Source organism: Erpetoichthys calabaricus, chromosome 16 (assembly GCF_900747795.2).
Source record: "Erpetoichthys calabaricus chromosome 16, fErpCal1.3, whole genome shotgun sequence".
In the NCBI taxonomy this organism is placed as follows: Eukaryota; Metazoa; Chordata; class Cladistia; order Polypteriformes; family Polypteridae; genus Erpetoichthys; species Erpetoichthys calabaricus.
Window position 1 is genome coordinate 31,891,625 of NC_041409.2, and position 17,655 is coordinate 31,909,279.

At 39.3% G+C, this 17,655-nt stretch overlaps 1 protein-coding gene across 8 annotated transcripts in view; it reads left to right on the forward strand.

Moving 5' to 3' along the window:
• The window catches only part of sipa1l1 (signal-induced proliferation-associated 1 like 1), a 309,330-nt gene that overhangs the window by 179,206 nt on the left and 112,469 nt on the right, over positions 1 to 17,655 (forward strand). For all 8 annotated transcript variants that reach the window (XM_051920056.1, XM_051920059.1, XM_051920058.1 and 5 more), the window contains one exon: positions 8,889 to 9,468. In XM_051920056.1, coding sequence (XP_051776016.1) covers positions 8,889 to 9,468 — 580 coding nt within the window. The remainder of the gene's footprint in view (positions 1 to 8,888; positions 9,469 to 17,655) is intronic.

Here is a 17,655-nt window from a genome sequence, read left to right on the forward strand (position 1 = left end):
TGCCAAAATTCCAGAAGTAAATTACATTCTTGTGATTTACATTTAATTTACATTTAAATGGCTTGAAATCGCCTTTATGAATGCACGTACACCATACCTTCTTGTATGGTGGGGATATAAGTAAATGAGGCCAAAGAACCCAGCATGTTACACATTCCTGTGTGTTCCCTGCCACAACTGTGCAGAGATCATTTTCTGCTGCTTTTTCTTTGGTTCTCCTCACACATGTGTACAGCCAGTGATGTAAATTCCATCAGAGAATGCAACAACTCTGCTCACTCTGAAATAACACAATTTAGCATTTATAATAATCAAAATGGCAAATCTGACTAAAAATATGATAATTGAATTCATCTTAAATCTATATGTAATTTTCAGTGGCAAGTCAAAAAGTTGTAAGTTACCATTCACAGGTATGTGACACTCTGGGCTACGAAAGGACAATGTGGGGACAACTAAAGAAGAAATGTGCTTTGAATTTTAACTATCAGCAACACAAGCAAAGAATTTTACTTATGCATTATGAATAAATAGATAGACAAGGTTTTATAAAACATTATAATTTCATATGACTCAGTAAATCATTAGGATCCTCATAAAATGTCAACTGAATCAGTCAGTGACCCGGTATTAGAATCTACTGCTTTTACGTAATTCATTTACCGCTGAATGCACCTAGTAAGCCACATATTCTGTATATTATATTCAACAGGGGCACTCCTGTGCAGAGCCCATGTCCAGACCAACAACCCGGTGAGACCAGAGTCACAAATTTACTGAGGGGAAAAAAAATCAAATGCTTTATTGAGTAAAAACCAAGGTATGTACAGGAGGAACAAGTATCAGACGGATTTTACACAGAATAAGACCAAAGGACACATCAAATATAATGCCCTTTGGTGTTAACTACACACAAAGATGCTCAAAGTTGAATCTTAGAATATTCCACGTCTTGCCTCCAACTTCCCTTGTCTAACTCTCGACTCTTGTTTCTTCTCCACATAAGACTAGCCTTTGCGTCTAACTACATTCTGAATGCAAGCTCCATGTGTAAATGTTTGGAGGCTCTTTTAAGGTCTGACCCGTAAGTACTTTGGTGCCATACTTGTGTATCTGAGAACCAGTTCCAGGCCAGTGAAAATCCTCAGAGATAATGAGACCACTTCCCCGGAGCTCTGTCCAGTGCTGGCAAGCATCGCTGCCACTGCAGGAGTCTGAATTATCACAACACCATATTGTTATTGCTGCTTGTCAGACTCTACTAGAATGCTGCACTCACTGATGCTTTATTATTTTATCCTTTTCTTACTGGCGGCATCCTCTTGGCTTATGAATTACTTATAGCGTGTATGTGTGTGTATATATATTCAAATATATGTATACTGTAGTTATCAAATATGTGCACACACAGTATATAAAAATCTATACATGTGTGTATAAACATATAAAGTCACTTGAAAAGTAAGTATAACTCATTACGTTTTACCTTTTTTTAATGCCACACTTATATTTTGTAACCATTGTCCATCCATCCATCCATCCATTGTCTCCCGGTTATCCGAGGTCGGGTCGCGGGGGCAGCAGCTTGAGCAGAGATGCCCAGACTTCCCTCTCCCCGGCCACTTCTTCTAGCTCTTCCAGGAGAATCCCAAGGCATTCCCAGGCCAACTGGGAGACATAGTCCCTCCAGCGTGTCCTGGATCTTCCCCGGGGCCTCCTCCCGGTTAGACGTGCCCGGAACACCTCACCAGGGAGGCGTCCAGGAGGCATCCTGATCAGATGCCCGAGCCACCTCATCTGACTCCTCTCGATGCTGAGGAGCAGCGGCTCTACTCAGCCCCTCCGGGATGACTGAGCTTCTCACCCTATCTTTAAGGGAAAGCCCAGACACCCTGCGGAGGAAACTCATTTTGGCTGCTTGTATTCGCGATCTCGTTCTTTCGGTCACTACCCATAGCTCATGACCATAGGTGAGGGTAGGAACATAGATCGACTGGTAAATTGAGAGCTTCGCCTTGTGGCTCAGCTCCTTTTTCACCACGACAGACCGATGCAGCGCCGTAACCATTGTGCAATTTAAATAAACATAAATACAAATTTCACATGTGGAGAAGGTAAGTCCATCCCTACATTTCTCACTTCCTCAAATACCTCAAAATAAATCCTGCTTAGAAAGACGTTGGCTGACACAGTCTTATTGAAACTAACTCCTACATTTAGTTTGACATGCAATTTGTTTTTAAGTGTGCAATGTCACCATGCCCATATTCAATGAGCTCTCTGTGGTCTTCAGAGAAGAGGAGTCTGGAAAGGGATTTAAAAGAATCTTCCGAACTTTTTGAAATCAACATTAGTATTGTCTGAAAAATAGCGTACAAGTGGAGAAGATTTTAAACAATTGCCAACTTGTCCATCCCAGCAAGTTCAGCCCAAGAACAGAATGTGCAATACTGAATAAGTCTTGAAGAAGCCCAGAATTTCATTACATGGCCTACAGGTAGCTTTTGCTACTGTTCATGTCAAAGTAGATGAGTCTGTCATTAAAAACTGGCTTCATAGATTAGATCTTCTTGGAATGTGTGCCAGGAAACATTTATTTTCCAGAAAGAACATCAGGGCAAGATGTTTCGCCCATGAACACCTAGGTACAGTGCATCCGGAAAGTATTCACAGCGCATCACTTTTTCCACATTTTGTTATGTTACAGCCTTATTCCAAAATGGATTAAATTCATTTTTTTCCTCAGAATTCTACACACAACACCCCATAATGACAACGTGAAAAAAGTTTACTTGAGATTTTTGCAAATTTATTAAAAATAAAAAAACTGAGAAAGCACATGTACATAAGTATTCACAGCCTTTGCCATGAAGCTCAAAATTGAGCTCAGGTGCATCCTGTTTCCCCTGATCATCCTTGAGATGTTTCTGCAGCTTAATTGGAGTCCACCTGTGGTAAATTCAGCTGATTGGACATGATTTGGAAAGGCACACACCTGTCTATGTAAGGTCCCACAGTTGACAGTTCATGTCAGAGCACAAACCAAGCATGAAGTCAAAGGAATTGTCTGTAGACCTCCGAGACAGGATTGTCTCGAGGCACAAATCTGGGGAAGGTTACAGAAAAATTTCTGCGGCTTTGAAGGTCCCAATGATCACAGTGGCCTCTATCATCCGTAAGTGGAAGAAGTTTGAAACCACCAGGACTCTTCCTAGAGCTGGTCGGCCATCTAAACTGAGCGATCGGGGGAGAAGGGCCTTAGTCAGGGAGGTGACCAAGAACCCGATGGTCACTCTGGCAGAGCTCCAGAGAGGTCCTTTGTGGAGAGAGGAGAACCTTCCAGAAGGACAACCATCTCTGCAGCAATCCACCAATCAGGCTTGTATGGTAGAGTGGCCAGATGGAAGCCACTCCTTAGTAAAAGGCACATGGCAGCCTGCCTGGAGTTTGCCAAAAGGCACCTGAAGGACGCTCAGACCATGAGAAAGAAAATTCTCTGGTCTGATGAGACAAAGATTGGTGTGAATGCCAGGCGTCACGTTTGGAAGAAACCAGGCACCGCTCATCACCAGGCCAATACCATCCCTACAGTGAAGCATGGTGGTGGCAGCATCATGCTGTGGGGATGTTTTTCAGCGGCAGGAACTGGGAGACTAGTCAGGATAAAGGGAAAGATGACTGTAGCAATGTACAGAGACATCCTGGATGAAAACCTGCTCCAGAGCGCTCTTGACCTCAGACTGGGGCGACGGTTCATCTTTCAGCAGGACAACAACCCTAAGCATACAGCCAAGATATCAAAGGAGTGGGTTCAGGACAACTCTGTGAATGTCCTTGAGCGGCCCAGCCAGAGCCCAGACTTGAATCCGATTGAACATCTCTGGAGAGATCTTAAAATGGCTGTGCACCGACGCTTCCCATCCAACCTGATGGAGCTTGAGAGGTGCTGCAAAGAGGAATGGGCGAAACTGGCCAAGGATAGGTGTGCCAAGCTTGTGGCATCATATTCAAAAAGACTTGAGGCTGTAATTGCTGCCAAAGGTGCATCGACAAAGTATTGAGCAAAGGCTGTGAATACTTATGAACATGTGATTTCTCAGTTTTTTTATTTTTAATAAATTTGCAAAAACCTCAAGTAAACTTTTTTCACGTTGTCATTATGGGGTGTTGTGTGTAGAATTCTGAGGAAAAAAATGAATTTAATCCATTTTGGAATAAGGCTGTAACATAACAAAATGTGGAAAAAGTGATGCGCTGTGAATACTTTCCGGATGCACTGTAAAGTCTAGGGCCTTTGGAACAATGTGCTGTGGGCAGATGAGGCTGAGATAGATGCATTTGGACACAGCAATAGAAGACATATTTGGTGAAAATCAAATACATTACAGTATTTGACCAGAAGAACATGATACCAACTGTAAAGCAGGGTGGTGGAAATGTTATGATTGGGGGCTGCTATACTACATCACGGCCTGGACAGGTCTCCATCATAGAATCCACTAGGAATTATTGATTGAGTCAGTGTGTGCTTGAGGATAAGACCATCTGTCAGAAGATTGAAGCACAACTAAAAGTGGACTTTGCAACTTGAAAATGACTATACACGTACCAGTAAATACACCAAGGAACAGAAATAAGTGGAGGGTTCTGGAATGACCATTTCAAATCCCTGATGTGAATCCCATTGAGATACCTGAATTTGAAACAAGCTGTTCACAGAAGACAACCCTCATTTTTTGTTGAATGATATTGGAAGATAATTTTTTTCTCAATTTCATCACCTTTATCTAAAGGTACTGTTTAAATCAGTGGTTCCCAAAGTCAGTTGTGAGGACCCCTAAGTGACTAGGGTTTTTTTTCCCAACCAGTTTCACAATCAAGGTGTAATGTTACCACTAAATGATCTCTTTTAATGAGCACACTGGTCTATTTCCTCTTTTCTTATTCTCCATTCCAAAAAGCCTATCAGTGTGATTTTTACATACATAAGATTTTTAGAAATGTCTCTTATTTTTGTAATAGCTTTGAATGCTTAACTCTCTTTTGTTGTTTTCCCCTTGATTTGCCATTTTCTTTGCAGTTTGCTCCCTGAATAGTATCCTGATAAAGAAAATAAGTAACGAGCAGAGCAGACACCTGAGCAAATGAGACTTAATGCTGAGAAGCAGCAACTGTTTGAGCTTCAGGCCCACAAACTTGTTCATTAGTTAAAAAAAATTAATACTGTAAATAACCAGAACACCTAGAAAGTATAATGGAATGGAATATTAAAAGCAAAGCTGCAAAATACTAAATAATCTCCATCTAACATAATGTACATTAATGTTTGGTACATTTACAGATAAAATGAACAAACTCAATAATTGCAACTTACACATTCACAAAATATACTGTAGGGAAATAACAGCCTGCTTAATTAGGGTAGCAGTCTAATTAAAAACAAAACTAATTGGAACAAAAACCTGCAGCAAAAATGGAGGCCTCTGGAATTAATTTGAGAACCACAAGCTCAAATCTTTATATGCCTACATATCTTAAAGAAAGGAAAAAAAGTAAAGATTGTACTTATATTTTCACATGACTGTACATATTGTATTGCGCACATGCAGACTTGTACACACAAGTGTATAAGGCATATGCACAGTATATGTACAGTACGTATGTATTTTGTCTATATGTGTATTTATGAATTTCCGTCGATTTGTATGCATGTACATACACTCACCGGCCACTTTATTAGGTACATCTATTCAATTGCTCGTTAACGCAAGGATCTAATTGGCCAATCACATGGCAGCAACTCAGTGCATTTAGACATGTAGTCATTGTCGAGACAACCTCCTGAAGTTCAAACATGGCTGGTCTGAGTATTTCAGAAATTGGTGATCTACTGGGATTTTCATGTTTGACCATCTCTAGTGTTAACAGAGAATGGTGAGAAAATACCCAGTGAGTGGCAGTTGTGGACGAAAATCCCGTGTTGAGGCCAGAAGTCAGAGGAGAATGGCCAGATTGGTTCAAGCTGACAGAAAGACAACAGTAACTGAAATAACTACTCATTACAACCGAGGTATGCAGAAGAGCATCTCTGAACACACAACACATCGAACCTTGAAACAGATGGACTACAGCAGCAGAAGACCACACTGGGTGCCACTCCTGTCAGTTCCATACAGGCAACTGAGGCTTCAATTTGCACAGGCTCTCTAAAATTAGACAATAGAAGACTGGAAAAACATTTCCTAATCTGTTGAGTCTTGATTTCTGCTGCGACATTCAGATGGTAGGGTCAGAGTTTGCATGTATGTAAAGCAAAATTCACTAACTTCCCCACTGTTTCCTGCTCAGGTAAAAAGCTGAAATTTGGCAGGATGGCACATCTTAGGTCAGTAGGTATCTGCTAGAAACAGCATTTTGATAGATTGATATTTAGGGAAAAAATAAAAACCCACACTATAAAAACAAAATATGTCTAAAATATAAAAAAAATCCTGATGGATTTAATTGAAATTTAGTGATGCTGTAGAAAAAAAGAAAATTAGCGGACACATGTTTTTTTATATCTTGATATTGTTCATTAATAATGCCACGTCCTCTGTTTCGCCACAGAATTAACAGCAATTTCTCAAAGAAATGGAACGTGTTGGTTTATGTAAATGTAGGCCGTCTGAAGGAGCGAAGTGAAAGGAGCAAAGTTCAGCAATGCTCAAAGTAGATGTTCTTAGCAAGTGCTTGCTAAAATTAAATGAAGTAAGTAAAAGAGTAGAATTGAATATTTACTATCCCCTTTATCTTATCTGTAACCTAATGCAAATATCGAAGTGGGGACTATAATTTTCCATCAGCCAGAGCACTGCTCCTGAAGATTTTATCAGAAAAGGAGCATAGTTAGAAATGGCAAAAAAAAATTGTGCAGCACTGACAATCGCTTTGACTTGGTTTATAAACAATCTGAAATAAACTGATTACACTACTTTTTTTTTTATCAGTGCAGTCTTGCGCAAATACCAATCATCGATCAGCATTAAATGCTTTTTGAATTTTGAAAAACGAAAAGGATTAAAAAATAATAAAAACATCACAAATTACCTGACTGAGCAGAATGAAGCGTGATTTTCTGTATCTCAATGAAGATGCTGTTTTTCAGGATTAGAAAAGAACAGAACAGTGTTTTTGAGTGAGTAGTAATTAGTACCTTTTTGTTTTTATTTTAAATTGGTAGACATTTATTCAGAATCACTGGGTATACTAAAGCAGCAATGTGATGCAGTTTCAGCTTTAAATGAATCAATATTAAATCGCCTTTGTAACGTTACCAAATACAATTTTAATACGGAAGTCTGCTGCACTCTCTTTCACACCAACACCACCAAGGACTGTAAGGAGTCTGTGCAACACTAACTAGCTCAAGTAATCCAATAATGTTAGACCTTGGTGCAAAAAAAAAAAAAATCTTTATACTTAGTTATTTCCAGAGTGTTTCTGATACATCCGATTAACTGACAGAACTATAACTGAGGCCCATTCACTTGTTTCCCAGCTGAGGCCAGCTAAGACAGCTAGTATATATAGTAATATAGTAGTGTGTGTGTGTGTATATGTGTATATATGTATATGTATATATATATATATATATATATATATATATATAATAATCTATAAAAAAATATAGACACACTGTTTTTCATTCTTTTTGTAATTTATGTTTTCTTCTTTTGAGGGTAATTTTATTGGTCTGACTGTCTCATCCTTTGGGTGTTGAACATGCCAGCTCCATCGTTGTCTTACAGCTGCACAAACCCCACTTTTGTTTTTTCTTTCTTTTTCTTTACAAGGCCTTTAGTGGGAACTCGGTCAAAACAAACTTAGTGAAGTACAAAGTTCTCTCAATTCCAGACAATACAGGAAGTTGTAGATGTCTGTTCCAGCAGATAAATGAACTGCAAAGAAAAGTTGCCCTGCTGACTCTTCTTTATTTTCAGTGCATACCGACAAATGCTTTCCATTCGCCTTTGCTCTTCTGTGCTTTTGCACATGCTAAAATAAATAATGGGAATAAATAAAAATTTTTTGGGAAATATTCAGTTCACTAATGTGAATACCAAATGTGAAAAGCACTGGACGCAATGGGCCTTTTTTCAGTCTTTGGCAGTTTGCCTGCATCAGTGCTGTACTGACGTTTGGATGTTAACACTGGGAGCCAACAGGTGTTAATCGTCCCTCTTTGTCAAACTGGGCCCCTGTTCCTCTCTTGATGAGTCATCACGTAGCCCTCAATAGCACCTTCATTAAGAGCTCCTGGATTTCACTGTTGGGTTTAATCTAAAAGTCATACCTCAGTCAAGCGGTAGATGACAGTGATGTTCTGCCTCAAGGTGGAGGACTATGAAAAGATTTAGAGGAGAGGTTGCTTCTAAGAAACTCGAAGATGGCTTACAAGGCTGTTTCTGGTTAAGCTTTCTAATGTGTCTCCTCATTGAACATCTTTTTCCACCCTTTGTTCAGATCTACTGTCCTCCTTTAGATAGATAGATAGATAGATAGATAGATAGATAGATAGATAGATAGATAGATAGATAGATAGATAGATACTTTATTAATCCTAATGGGAAATTCACAATTTATGTGTCTTTCTCAGTTCTCCCCATGTACACTTTGAATATTTACTTTGTTTCTCAAAGTCATTATATGAGATATAGGCTGAAGGATGTATAATTAATGTGCTATATAAATAAACATTGTTGTTGTTTATACAAGGTTAATATCCATTGGTTTGTGGCCTTAGACATCCATCAGTGTACTCAAGTACTTTTTCATGGCTTTCATGCATTGCTGTATGAGCACAGAACTTTAAATGTCTGTTCACTTTCTGTTCTTGTATTTTTCAGTGTTGCTGTAGCTCGCTCCCGGGATGTGCCATCATTTGGTCCACCCATTCCTAAAGGGGTCACGTTTCCAAAGTCAACAGTGTTTCGGGACTTTTTACTAGCCAAAGTCATCAATGCGGAAAATGCTGCACATAAATCGGACAAGTTTCGGGCTATGGCCACACGCACACGCCAGGAATATCTACGAGATCTTGCTGAGCGCCAGGTCACCAGCACTCCAATTGACCCCTCAGGCAAATTTCCCTTCATCTCCTTGGCCTCTAAGCGCAAGGAGAAGAGCCGGCCCTACTGCGGAGCAGAAGTTCGAAGCTTGGGAGCAATCACCTGGGGAGTCTATGTAGAAGATTACAGTACTGGGGCTGAACTAGAAGCCATCCTAGCCATTTCAAATGAGTTCCTAGTGTTGATTGACCAAGAGTCTAAGAGTGTTGTGTTCAATTGCTCAGTGCGCGATGTCATTGGCTGGACTTCAACCAATCCTTCCTGTCTGAAGGTCTTCTATGAACGGGGTGAGAGCATCTCTTTGCGTTCCCTTAATGCTACGACCGAGGATTTCAGTGAGGTCATCAAGAGGCTTCAGGTAAGACAAGCATCAAATTGAGAAATTAACCCATTTTCTAGCAGCACTGGGGCTAAGTCAATTCAATGATCCTTGCTCATTTTCAAGGATATGTACTAGATTTCTTGCTTTATATCCAATGCTGCCAGATAGTATGCATCTCTCCATGACCCTGGCATTGACGTAAGCAGATATAGCAGATAGACCACTGGACAGAATAAAGGGGTGCTTTCCATCATAGTTTATTAGCAAGTCTTCTTCATCCATGTATCCATCCATACACCCAACCCTTCTTTCCTTCCTTCTGTCCATTTTCTGATTCAGCTTACTCCAATACTGCCTCTTTATTTTACAGTTCTGTTGAATTTCTAGTACATGAGAAAGAGTCAGCTTTCCTGCAAGAATATCTGTAAAATGTATTACCTTCATGTGGAATTCCAAAAATAGTAAATCTTGAGTTGATGTGTAAAGCACACAAGGTAGCTGACGTTTTAAAGATGAATGTTCTCTGCTCCCCTCCTCTCAACCTTGGTTTTTGGCAGCTCTGTGAAGGAGTATTTTTTTTTTCTTCCTCTCATACATTTAGCAGCACCAGACGGCAGACTCTGCTGTTAAATCCTGCTTACCACTTTGCTCCATGTTCTCTTACTGCAAACCCACTCACTGCCACCCACTCTCTGCACTCAGAAAAAGCAGTGAAGCACGCACTGCAATCCTGCTGCCAAACAAGGTTATTTACCCTGACCTGAAGATTTTTCTGTCTTAGTGATGACGGCAGGCTTCCAACGGCATTTATTTTATATAGTCCCTTTCTGTCACACACACCTGTCTGAGACCTTTCAAGGATGCTTTACAAAGTAAACCGTCTGCATAATCCCAAAGTGAACTGAGGATCAGATACTGGTGTGGGATAGCCAGCACTTATTTTAGTCTGTGTTTTAAAAACTAAGATGAACTGATAGCAAAAATTTTGAAAGGTGAATGAGTTTGCTGTAATGACACTCATTTTTTGTCGACTATCAGTAATAGTTAAATGTTTTAAATTGTTTTAACACATTAATCCATATGAACTACAATTGTTGCTATAAGAAAAATGGTAATAATTTTTTTTGAACAATTCTTACCAGACATACACTTGGAGGTAAAGTATCTACCTACATAATAAAACAAAAATGTCTGTGTGTGTCTTATCCCCACCGAGCAATCTATCTAGTCAGTTTCTCTGTGGTTGTTCCGTCAAATGCAATCAAGACAGAAAGCGCCATAATCCATATGAACTACAATTGTTGCTATAAGAAAAATGGTAATAAAGTTTTTTGAACAATTCTTACCAGACAGACACTTGGAGGTAAAGTATCTACCTACATAATAAAACAAAAATGTCTGTGTGTGTCTTATCCCCACCGAGCAATCTATCTAGTCAGTTTCTCTGTGGTTGTTCCGTCAAATGCAATCAAGACAGAAAGCGCCAATCAAAAGAGGATGACACACATGAAGATATCAAGGAAAGGCATAAGAGGAGCGTATTCACAAGGACACAAATTATGTTTTTTATGGCAGGTAATTGTGGTCCATTTGCACTGGTGGTAGTCAAAAAGCGGTTAGAAGGTGAACAAAGCACCTCAAAATGACAGGTATTAAGGGAATGTGATCGAGAGAGGATCCACCGTCCTAAACAAATTCAGGCAGACAAGTATCGAGGATAGGTGTAGAATAAACGCTGAGGGTGCATACGAGGCAAAAGATAGCAAATATTTTTACATTTATGCTATAACCTGTCTTCAACAGGTTACATAGCTAGTTTACTATAAAGTGTTTTAAGTTGTTCAGAATATTCCTATCAAATCCTACGCATCACAAGTTTAACTAGCTAGTCAATTTACATCGCTCATTTTTGTTTGGATTGCATTTGGAAATGTAATATATTGTGATTTCATACATATTTTCATTTTATTAACTCTTATTAATGCAGCACACTTTTCCAATTTAGGTGTACAGGCTTCACAAATGTTCCACAACAATTCCTTACAGAGTGGCCTGGTCTCAAATAGAAATAAAAGCACACTGTACTTTTCTGCACTTAATGTATAAGAGTGTTGCTCCGCTCTACAAAAGAATTGGGCTTTAAGTGCCAAACAGGGAAACCTTTGCCTAAGTTCAGGCTGCCCACTTAAGTGATCCTGTGTCTCATTCTTCACCTGTAGAAGTTGCCAAGATTTCCTTTCCTTTTCTCAGTGATGTTCTGTTTTTTCTGATGTTCTTAGTGATGTGTTTTTTTTTTTTTTTTGGTTAGCTGAATCTTATTACAGCAAAATTGTTAGTCTCCTTTTTCTCGCTGCCTCATATTGCATCAGTCTTGAATGTTTTCTTCTTCCATTTGAAATGAACATTGTTGTCAGAAGGATTGTGTTCATTTTTATCTTTTACCCCCCACACCTTACATGTTAACACTGATTACAATAACACAGTGTTCATTATACAGTAATCCCTCCTCCATCGCGGGGGTTGCGTTCCAGATAATAAGAAATAAGAAAATCCGAGAAGTAGAAACCATATGTTTATATGGTTATTTTTATATATTTTAAGCCCTTATAAACTCTCCCACACTATTATAAACATTTCACGCACAATTATACAGCATAAACCCTTTGTATTCTCTTAGAAATTAGGTAAGATTCGTTGAAATTATGTATGTAAACACAGTTTACATACAGTAAAACCTAAATATTATTTTAAAGATATCGAGCGTCTCCGATATCACATATGTTACAGCCATTACGACAGACAGGCCACCAGCAATAAATACGTACAATGCAAGAAAAATTGTATACAGTGACACTAAACTACATGTAATAAGTACTGTACATAAATAATTAATTATGGTTACTCACCAACAAAGACACAACGACTTGTCCGATAGCGATGAGTTTAATTTTACTGCACTACAAAGGATAGCGTTACAGCTCTTCTAAAGGAGCCTCTTCAGGCGACTGTTTAGCACCGCCGTTGTACTTCTTCCATCACTCTTCAATCCAAATCCCTAAAGCAGATTCCACCCAGACTACTGCCTTATCACGTCCACTTGCAATTCGTTTTGCACCCTGGTTAAAGGACACTGCGGCCGTAGATCTTATATGCTTTTCCTCCTTTTTAAATAAAAAGAATCGTGGACTCATTGATGCTGTAATGGTGTCCTGCAGCGGTGTAGCTGTTTCCTTCCTTCAACATATCCAAAACTTTTACCTTTTCTGCAATCATTTGCATCTTCTGTTGGCGCTTGGACACGGCTCCTGCAGCAGTAGCAGTAACGTGCGTTAATGCTGAATGAGTGAGATTAGACTTCCTGGTTAATGCAGCACTCCGTCGCTGAGCCAATCAGCAGCACACAGGAACTTAACCGAAGGCTCTGATTGGGTAGCTTCTCAGCCATCCGCCAATAGTGTCCCTTGTTTGAATTCAAATGCGTCCCTTGTTTGAATTCAAATGGGCAAATCAACTGAGGAAGCACACGTACTGTAGACCGCAGACATCCACGAAGCAGTGAAAAATCTGCGATATATATTCACATATGCGTACATTTAAAATCTGCGATGGAGTGAAGCCGCGAAAGACGAAGCACGATATAGCGAGGGATCACTGTACTATTGGGTAGTTCACATCATTACATGACTCAGGGTGTCTAACAGACCACCAGTCCCTTATTTGAACCAACTTATCTAATTCAGGAATGGGGTACTGGATAGGGATGCACCGATACCGAAGCGGGTATCTGGTATCGGCCTCGATACCACATTTTCTAAAGTACTCGTACTTGTTAAAAGTCCCCCGATACCGGGGACCGATACCACGGTCTGAGAAATGTCTATGTTTGAGCGGCGTGTAAGGGGTTAATCACAGGCGCCGAGTGCCCTCCCCCAGGCCCCGGCTGCAGCTCAGAGCGGGGAGAAGGCGAGGCGAGACATGTCAGCCGTGTGGAACTATTTCAAAGTGAATGAAGACGACAAAACAAAGGCGGACTGCAAATTGTGCTCAGCGAAATTGTCCAGAGGAGGCTCAAAAGGTAGCGCATTTAACACAAGTAATTTAATCAAGCACCTAAAATCCCAACACGACAACGAGTACAAAGAGTTTACCCACGCTTGTAAACCAACACAACCCACGCTGCAGCAAACTCTTGCAAGACGAGAGAAAATATCCAGAGACAATCCACGTGCTGTGAAAATAACACAGGCAATTATCGAGTACATTGCACTGAGTGACCAGCCACTCTCGGAGGTAGAAAATGTGGGATTCCTGCATCTCCTCCATGTTCTGGAGCCCAGATATGATGTCCCAAGCCGCCGCTACATGACTGACACGGAGCTGCCTAAACTACACGACTCCATGAAAAAACATATCCACAGCCTACTGCAAGCCTCCTCTGCGTTTAGTTTCACCACGGATATTTGGACAAGCAGTGTTAGCCCCTTGTCGCAAATTAGCCAAACCTCCCAGTGGATAGACGAGAGTTTCACGCCGCAACGAGCCATATTACATGCGAAACAATTCCGCGGCTCGCACACCAGCCAGGCTATAGCTCATGTGTTTGAGGACCATGTTGTCCAAAGCGGCAGAGTTTACAACAAACTGAAAAAAATACTTGAGTTGCACTGTCACTGTTTAAATTTTTTTTTATAATTATTTATTCTGTAATATGTTGCATACAGCATGCTTTTCATTTTAAATAAATGTTCTTAATTCCAAACTAGTCCCTTGTTTTTTTTGTTAAATTATATGACTAAAGCTGTTACCTGTAAATTTAAATCATGTTTTCATTAAGTACTCGGTATCGGCGAGTACTCAAATGCAAGTACTCGTACTCGTACTCGTTTTCCAAAAAAGTGGTATCGGTGCATCCGTAGTACTGGAACCTACTCTAATATAACCATCAATCTATATATATGTGTATTAATTCTTGTCAATCAACTGAACATACCAGTTCAAAATAAAATACTGGGGTACCCACCTGGTCACCCCTTTAAGTATTTGCGTCAGCCAGCCAAAAGAAATAGGTGCACAGTGGCGCCAAAAAGAACAATAAGTGGGCTGTAGAGACTCAGAAACAGGGTGTGGTTGCCCTGAAGAGCAGTCAAGTTAGGTAGGAGCGGTCGTCTCTTTCTCAAATGCGACACCATCTTCAGGGAGCGTCTCAGACTAGAAAGGGCAGAGTCAGTTGCCCTCATTGGGTGTCTTATCAGAGCTGTGGTTGGAAAAGGAGATAATGTTTTGTACCACAGTGGTAGTGCTTACCTCTAACAAGACCAGAAGGTAACCCTCTGATACACATTCATGACAGTATATAAATATATATATATCTTTTATTTTTTAAAGAAGTAGAGTTATAAAGTACTACAAGTAACATTGTAAATGCAGGTCAGGCTAATTGTTAATTGTACATTGGCCCCCTGTGAGTGCGGGTGGACCCTTTGGTGAAATGGAGGCTTGTTTACATTCAGTTCCTACCTTGCACCTGTTGTTGTTAGGATAGGTCCTATGCTGTGTAACACTGAATTGGAAGAGGCAGGGTTGGCAACGTTTTGTCAAGTTATGTTATGAAAAAATACATGTTTCAAATGGTGTTTAAAGGACCTGATAAGCTTTTAATGATGATGGAATAGTGACACAAAAGCGACTGCAACATCAGCCTCATTTTTAAAAGCTGACAGTGATGGTGAGAGTACTTTTCCACTGTTATTATCCATCCATCAATACACTGGACCACTTAATCCAGTCTCTGGTGCCATAGCATACCTCAGGAAGAATCTGCCCCAGACATGGTGCTAGTTTTTGTTTCCTCTGTCAGATGTTATATAAAATTTGTTCTTCCTTTATGCAGTACTACTCATGACACTCCTGCTCATGATTCCTCCCTCATACACATATATTGTATCACTTTTTGATCCTTTTCTCATCAGAATCACAAGAATATCCCACGTTTAGCCTCCCCCATTAAATAACCATAGCTTGGTGTACGTTTCTTCTGACTCACTTAGGGGAAATGGTTCTCTCTAACCACACAGAGATAACAAGCTTCTATTTTTATCCATAAATATCTTTTTTCTTAACTGTAAAGTTGACAGAGCTGCATTTCTTTTCCTGAATTTTCCTCATCTGTACTTATATACAACAGCCATACCGTCTACACTTTAGAATATATAATAGGCTAAAAGAATGGTGCCGTCCTCTGGATGAGACATAAAACTGAGGTTCCGATTCTCTGTGGTCATAAAATGTGTCTGGGCGTCTTCTGAAAAAAAGTAGGGTGTACTCCGATGTCCTCTCTGAACTGCCCACCACTACCTGATCAAACTGACCCCCTAACCATCCTCTGCTCCTAACTGGCTAACTACACTGTATCTCTCATCCCTTGACTAATGTGTGGCGAGCATACTGGCGTAAAAGGCTGCCGTCACATCACTCAGGTGGATGCTGCACATTGGTGATGGCTGAAGTGGCTCAACTCTGTCTATGTAAATCATTTTAAGTAGCAATAAAAGTGCTATTTAAATGTAATTATAGTTAAAAAATTAATTAATCTTCTTTTTCAGCTGCTTCTGTTAGGTGTCGCCACAGCGGATCATCTTATTCCATATCTTTCTGTCCTCTGTATGTTTCTGTTACACCCATCACCTGCATGTCCTCACTCACCACATCCATAAACCTTCTCTTAGGCCTTCCTCTTTTCCTCAGTGCATCTTATTTATCTTGTCTTAAATAACTTTGTTAACGTTTTTCAAATGAGTACCATTATTAACAAAACATTTTTTTCGGTGAACTCACAAATATTTTAACATATTGAGGAATATTTTGGACAAAATAAAATAATTAAATATGCAAATAAATAAAATTATGGTAAATTGTGACAAGAAAACCAACATGAAATGTGAGTGTAAATAAAAAAGAAATGTGTCAAAATATATGTTTTTTGCTTATACATGTATTTATTTATTTAATTTAGTCCATAACATTCCCCCAAACACAACCTGAAAAATAACTTTGTCACTTGTCAAAGCCGATAGGGTAGGTGCTTTGTTTTAATTGGTGAATCATTGGTGCACCAGACTTAAACCTTCAGCCAACAAATGCCACATTTACAGCAGACGCTTCAGATATAGCCTCCTAATGATGAATTTAGGGTTTAAACTACAGAATCAAAGTGGCCAGCTTGCGGTATATCAATGCATGCTCCCAGCCTCCTCTTCCTCCTTTTTCTTGCACTCATAGTCTATTTGCACAGTCATAACTTTGAACATACACGTTAGGGTTAGGTATAATTAGCTATGGACAACAGCTGTTCCTTGGAACTCAGTCCTTGAATATGGGTTCAGGTTATGATTGGAGTAGTAGCTACAAGATTATTTAAGACAAGCAAATTGCGTATGATCACTCTGCAGATGATTCACCAATTAAGAATCAGCACTAACTAGAGCATACCCTCTCAGCTTTGACAACTGAAAAGTAACAGTTTCAACTTCAAGCTGTGTTTTACAGGAATATTATGGTCAAAATTAAATAAATAAATCGGAAACAAAAATATATTCTGTGACACATTTATTTATTCATGCTCACATTCATTCCTTTTTTCTTTATTTGTCACATTTCAGAGTACCTTTATTTATTTAGTTATTTATTTTTTTCCAAAATATTCATCCATACAATTTACATTTAACAATTCAATTAACCCACTTTAAAAAAAAAAAAAAAAAAGCTAAACTAGTCCTAAAAATGTGACCATAGTCCATAGTGGCCCCCTAATCATGCCCTGCCCCTGTTTAGCTAGCTATCTCTCTGACCCCTTGACCACCTAATAGCTCATGTGTGGTGAGCGTACTCGCCTAAGAACTGCTGCCATTGGATCATCCAGGTGGATTTAACAAATTGATTGTGGTTCCCCACTGTTTATGCAAGTGCTTTAAGTAGGTTAGAAAAGAGCTAAATAAATGCATTTTTTTCAATTTTACCCCTTTTTGGTATTTTTTGCATCCAGGTAATATTAATTAACACTAGAATGTTTTTTGTTTGTTAACTTAATAACTGTCATTTTAATTTGTATGTAAATATACAGTAAGTCATTAGCAGAAAATTAAAAAGATTTTGAGCAGATTTTAACTAGAATTGTTTCATAAGTTGAAAGTGATCACTATTAAAAAAATATGTATTTATTTAGTC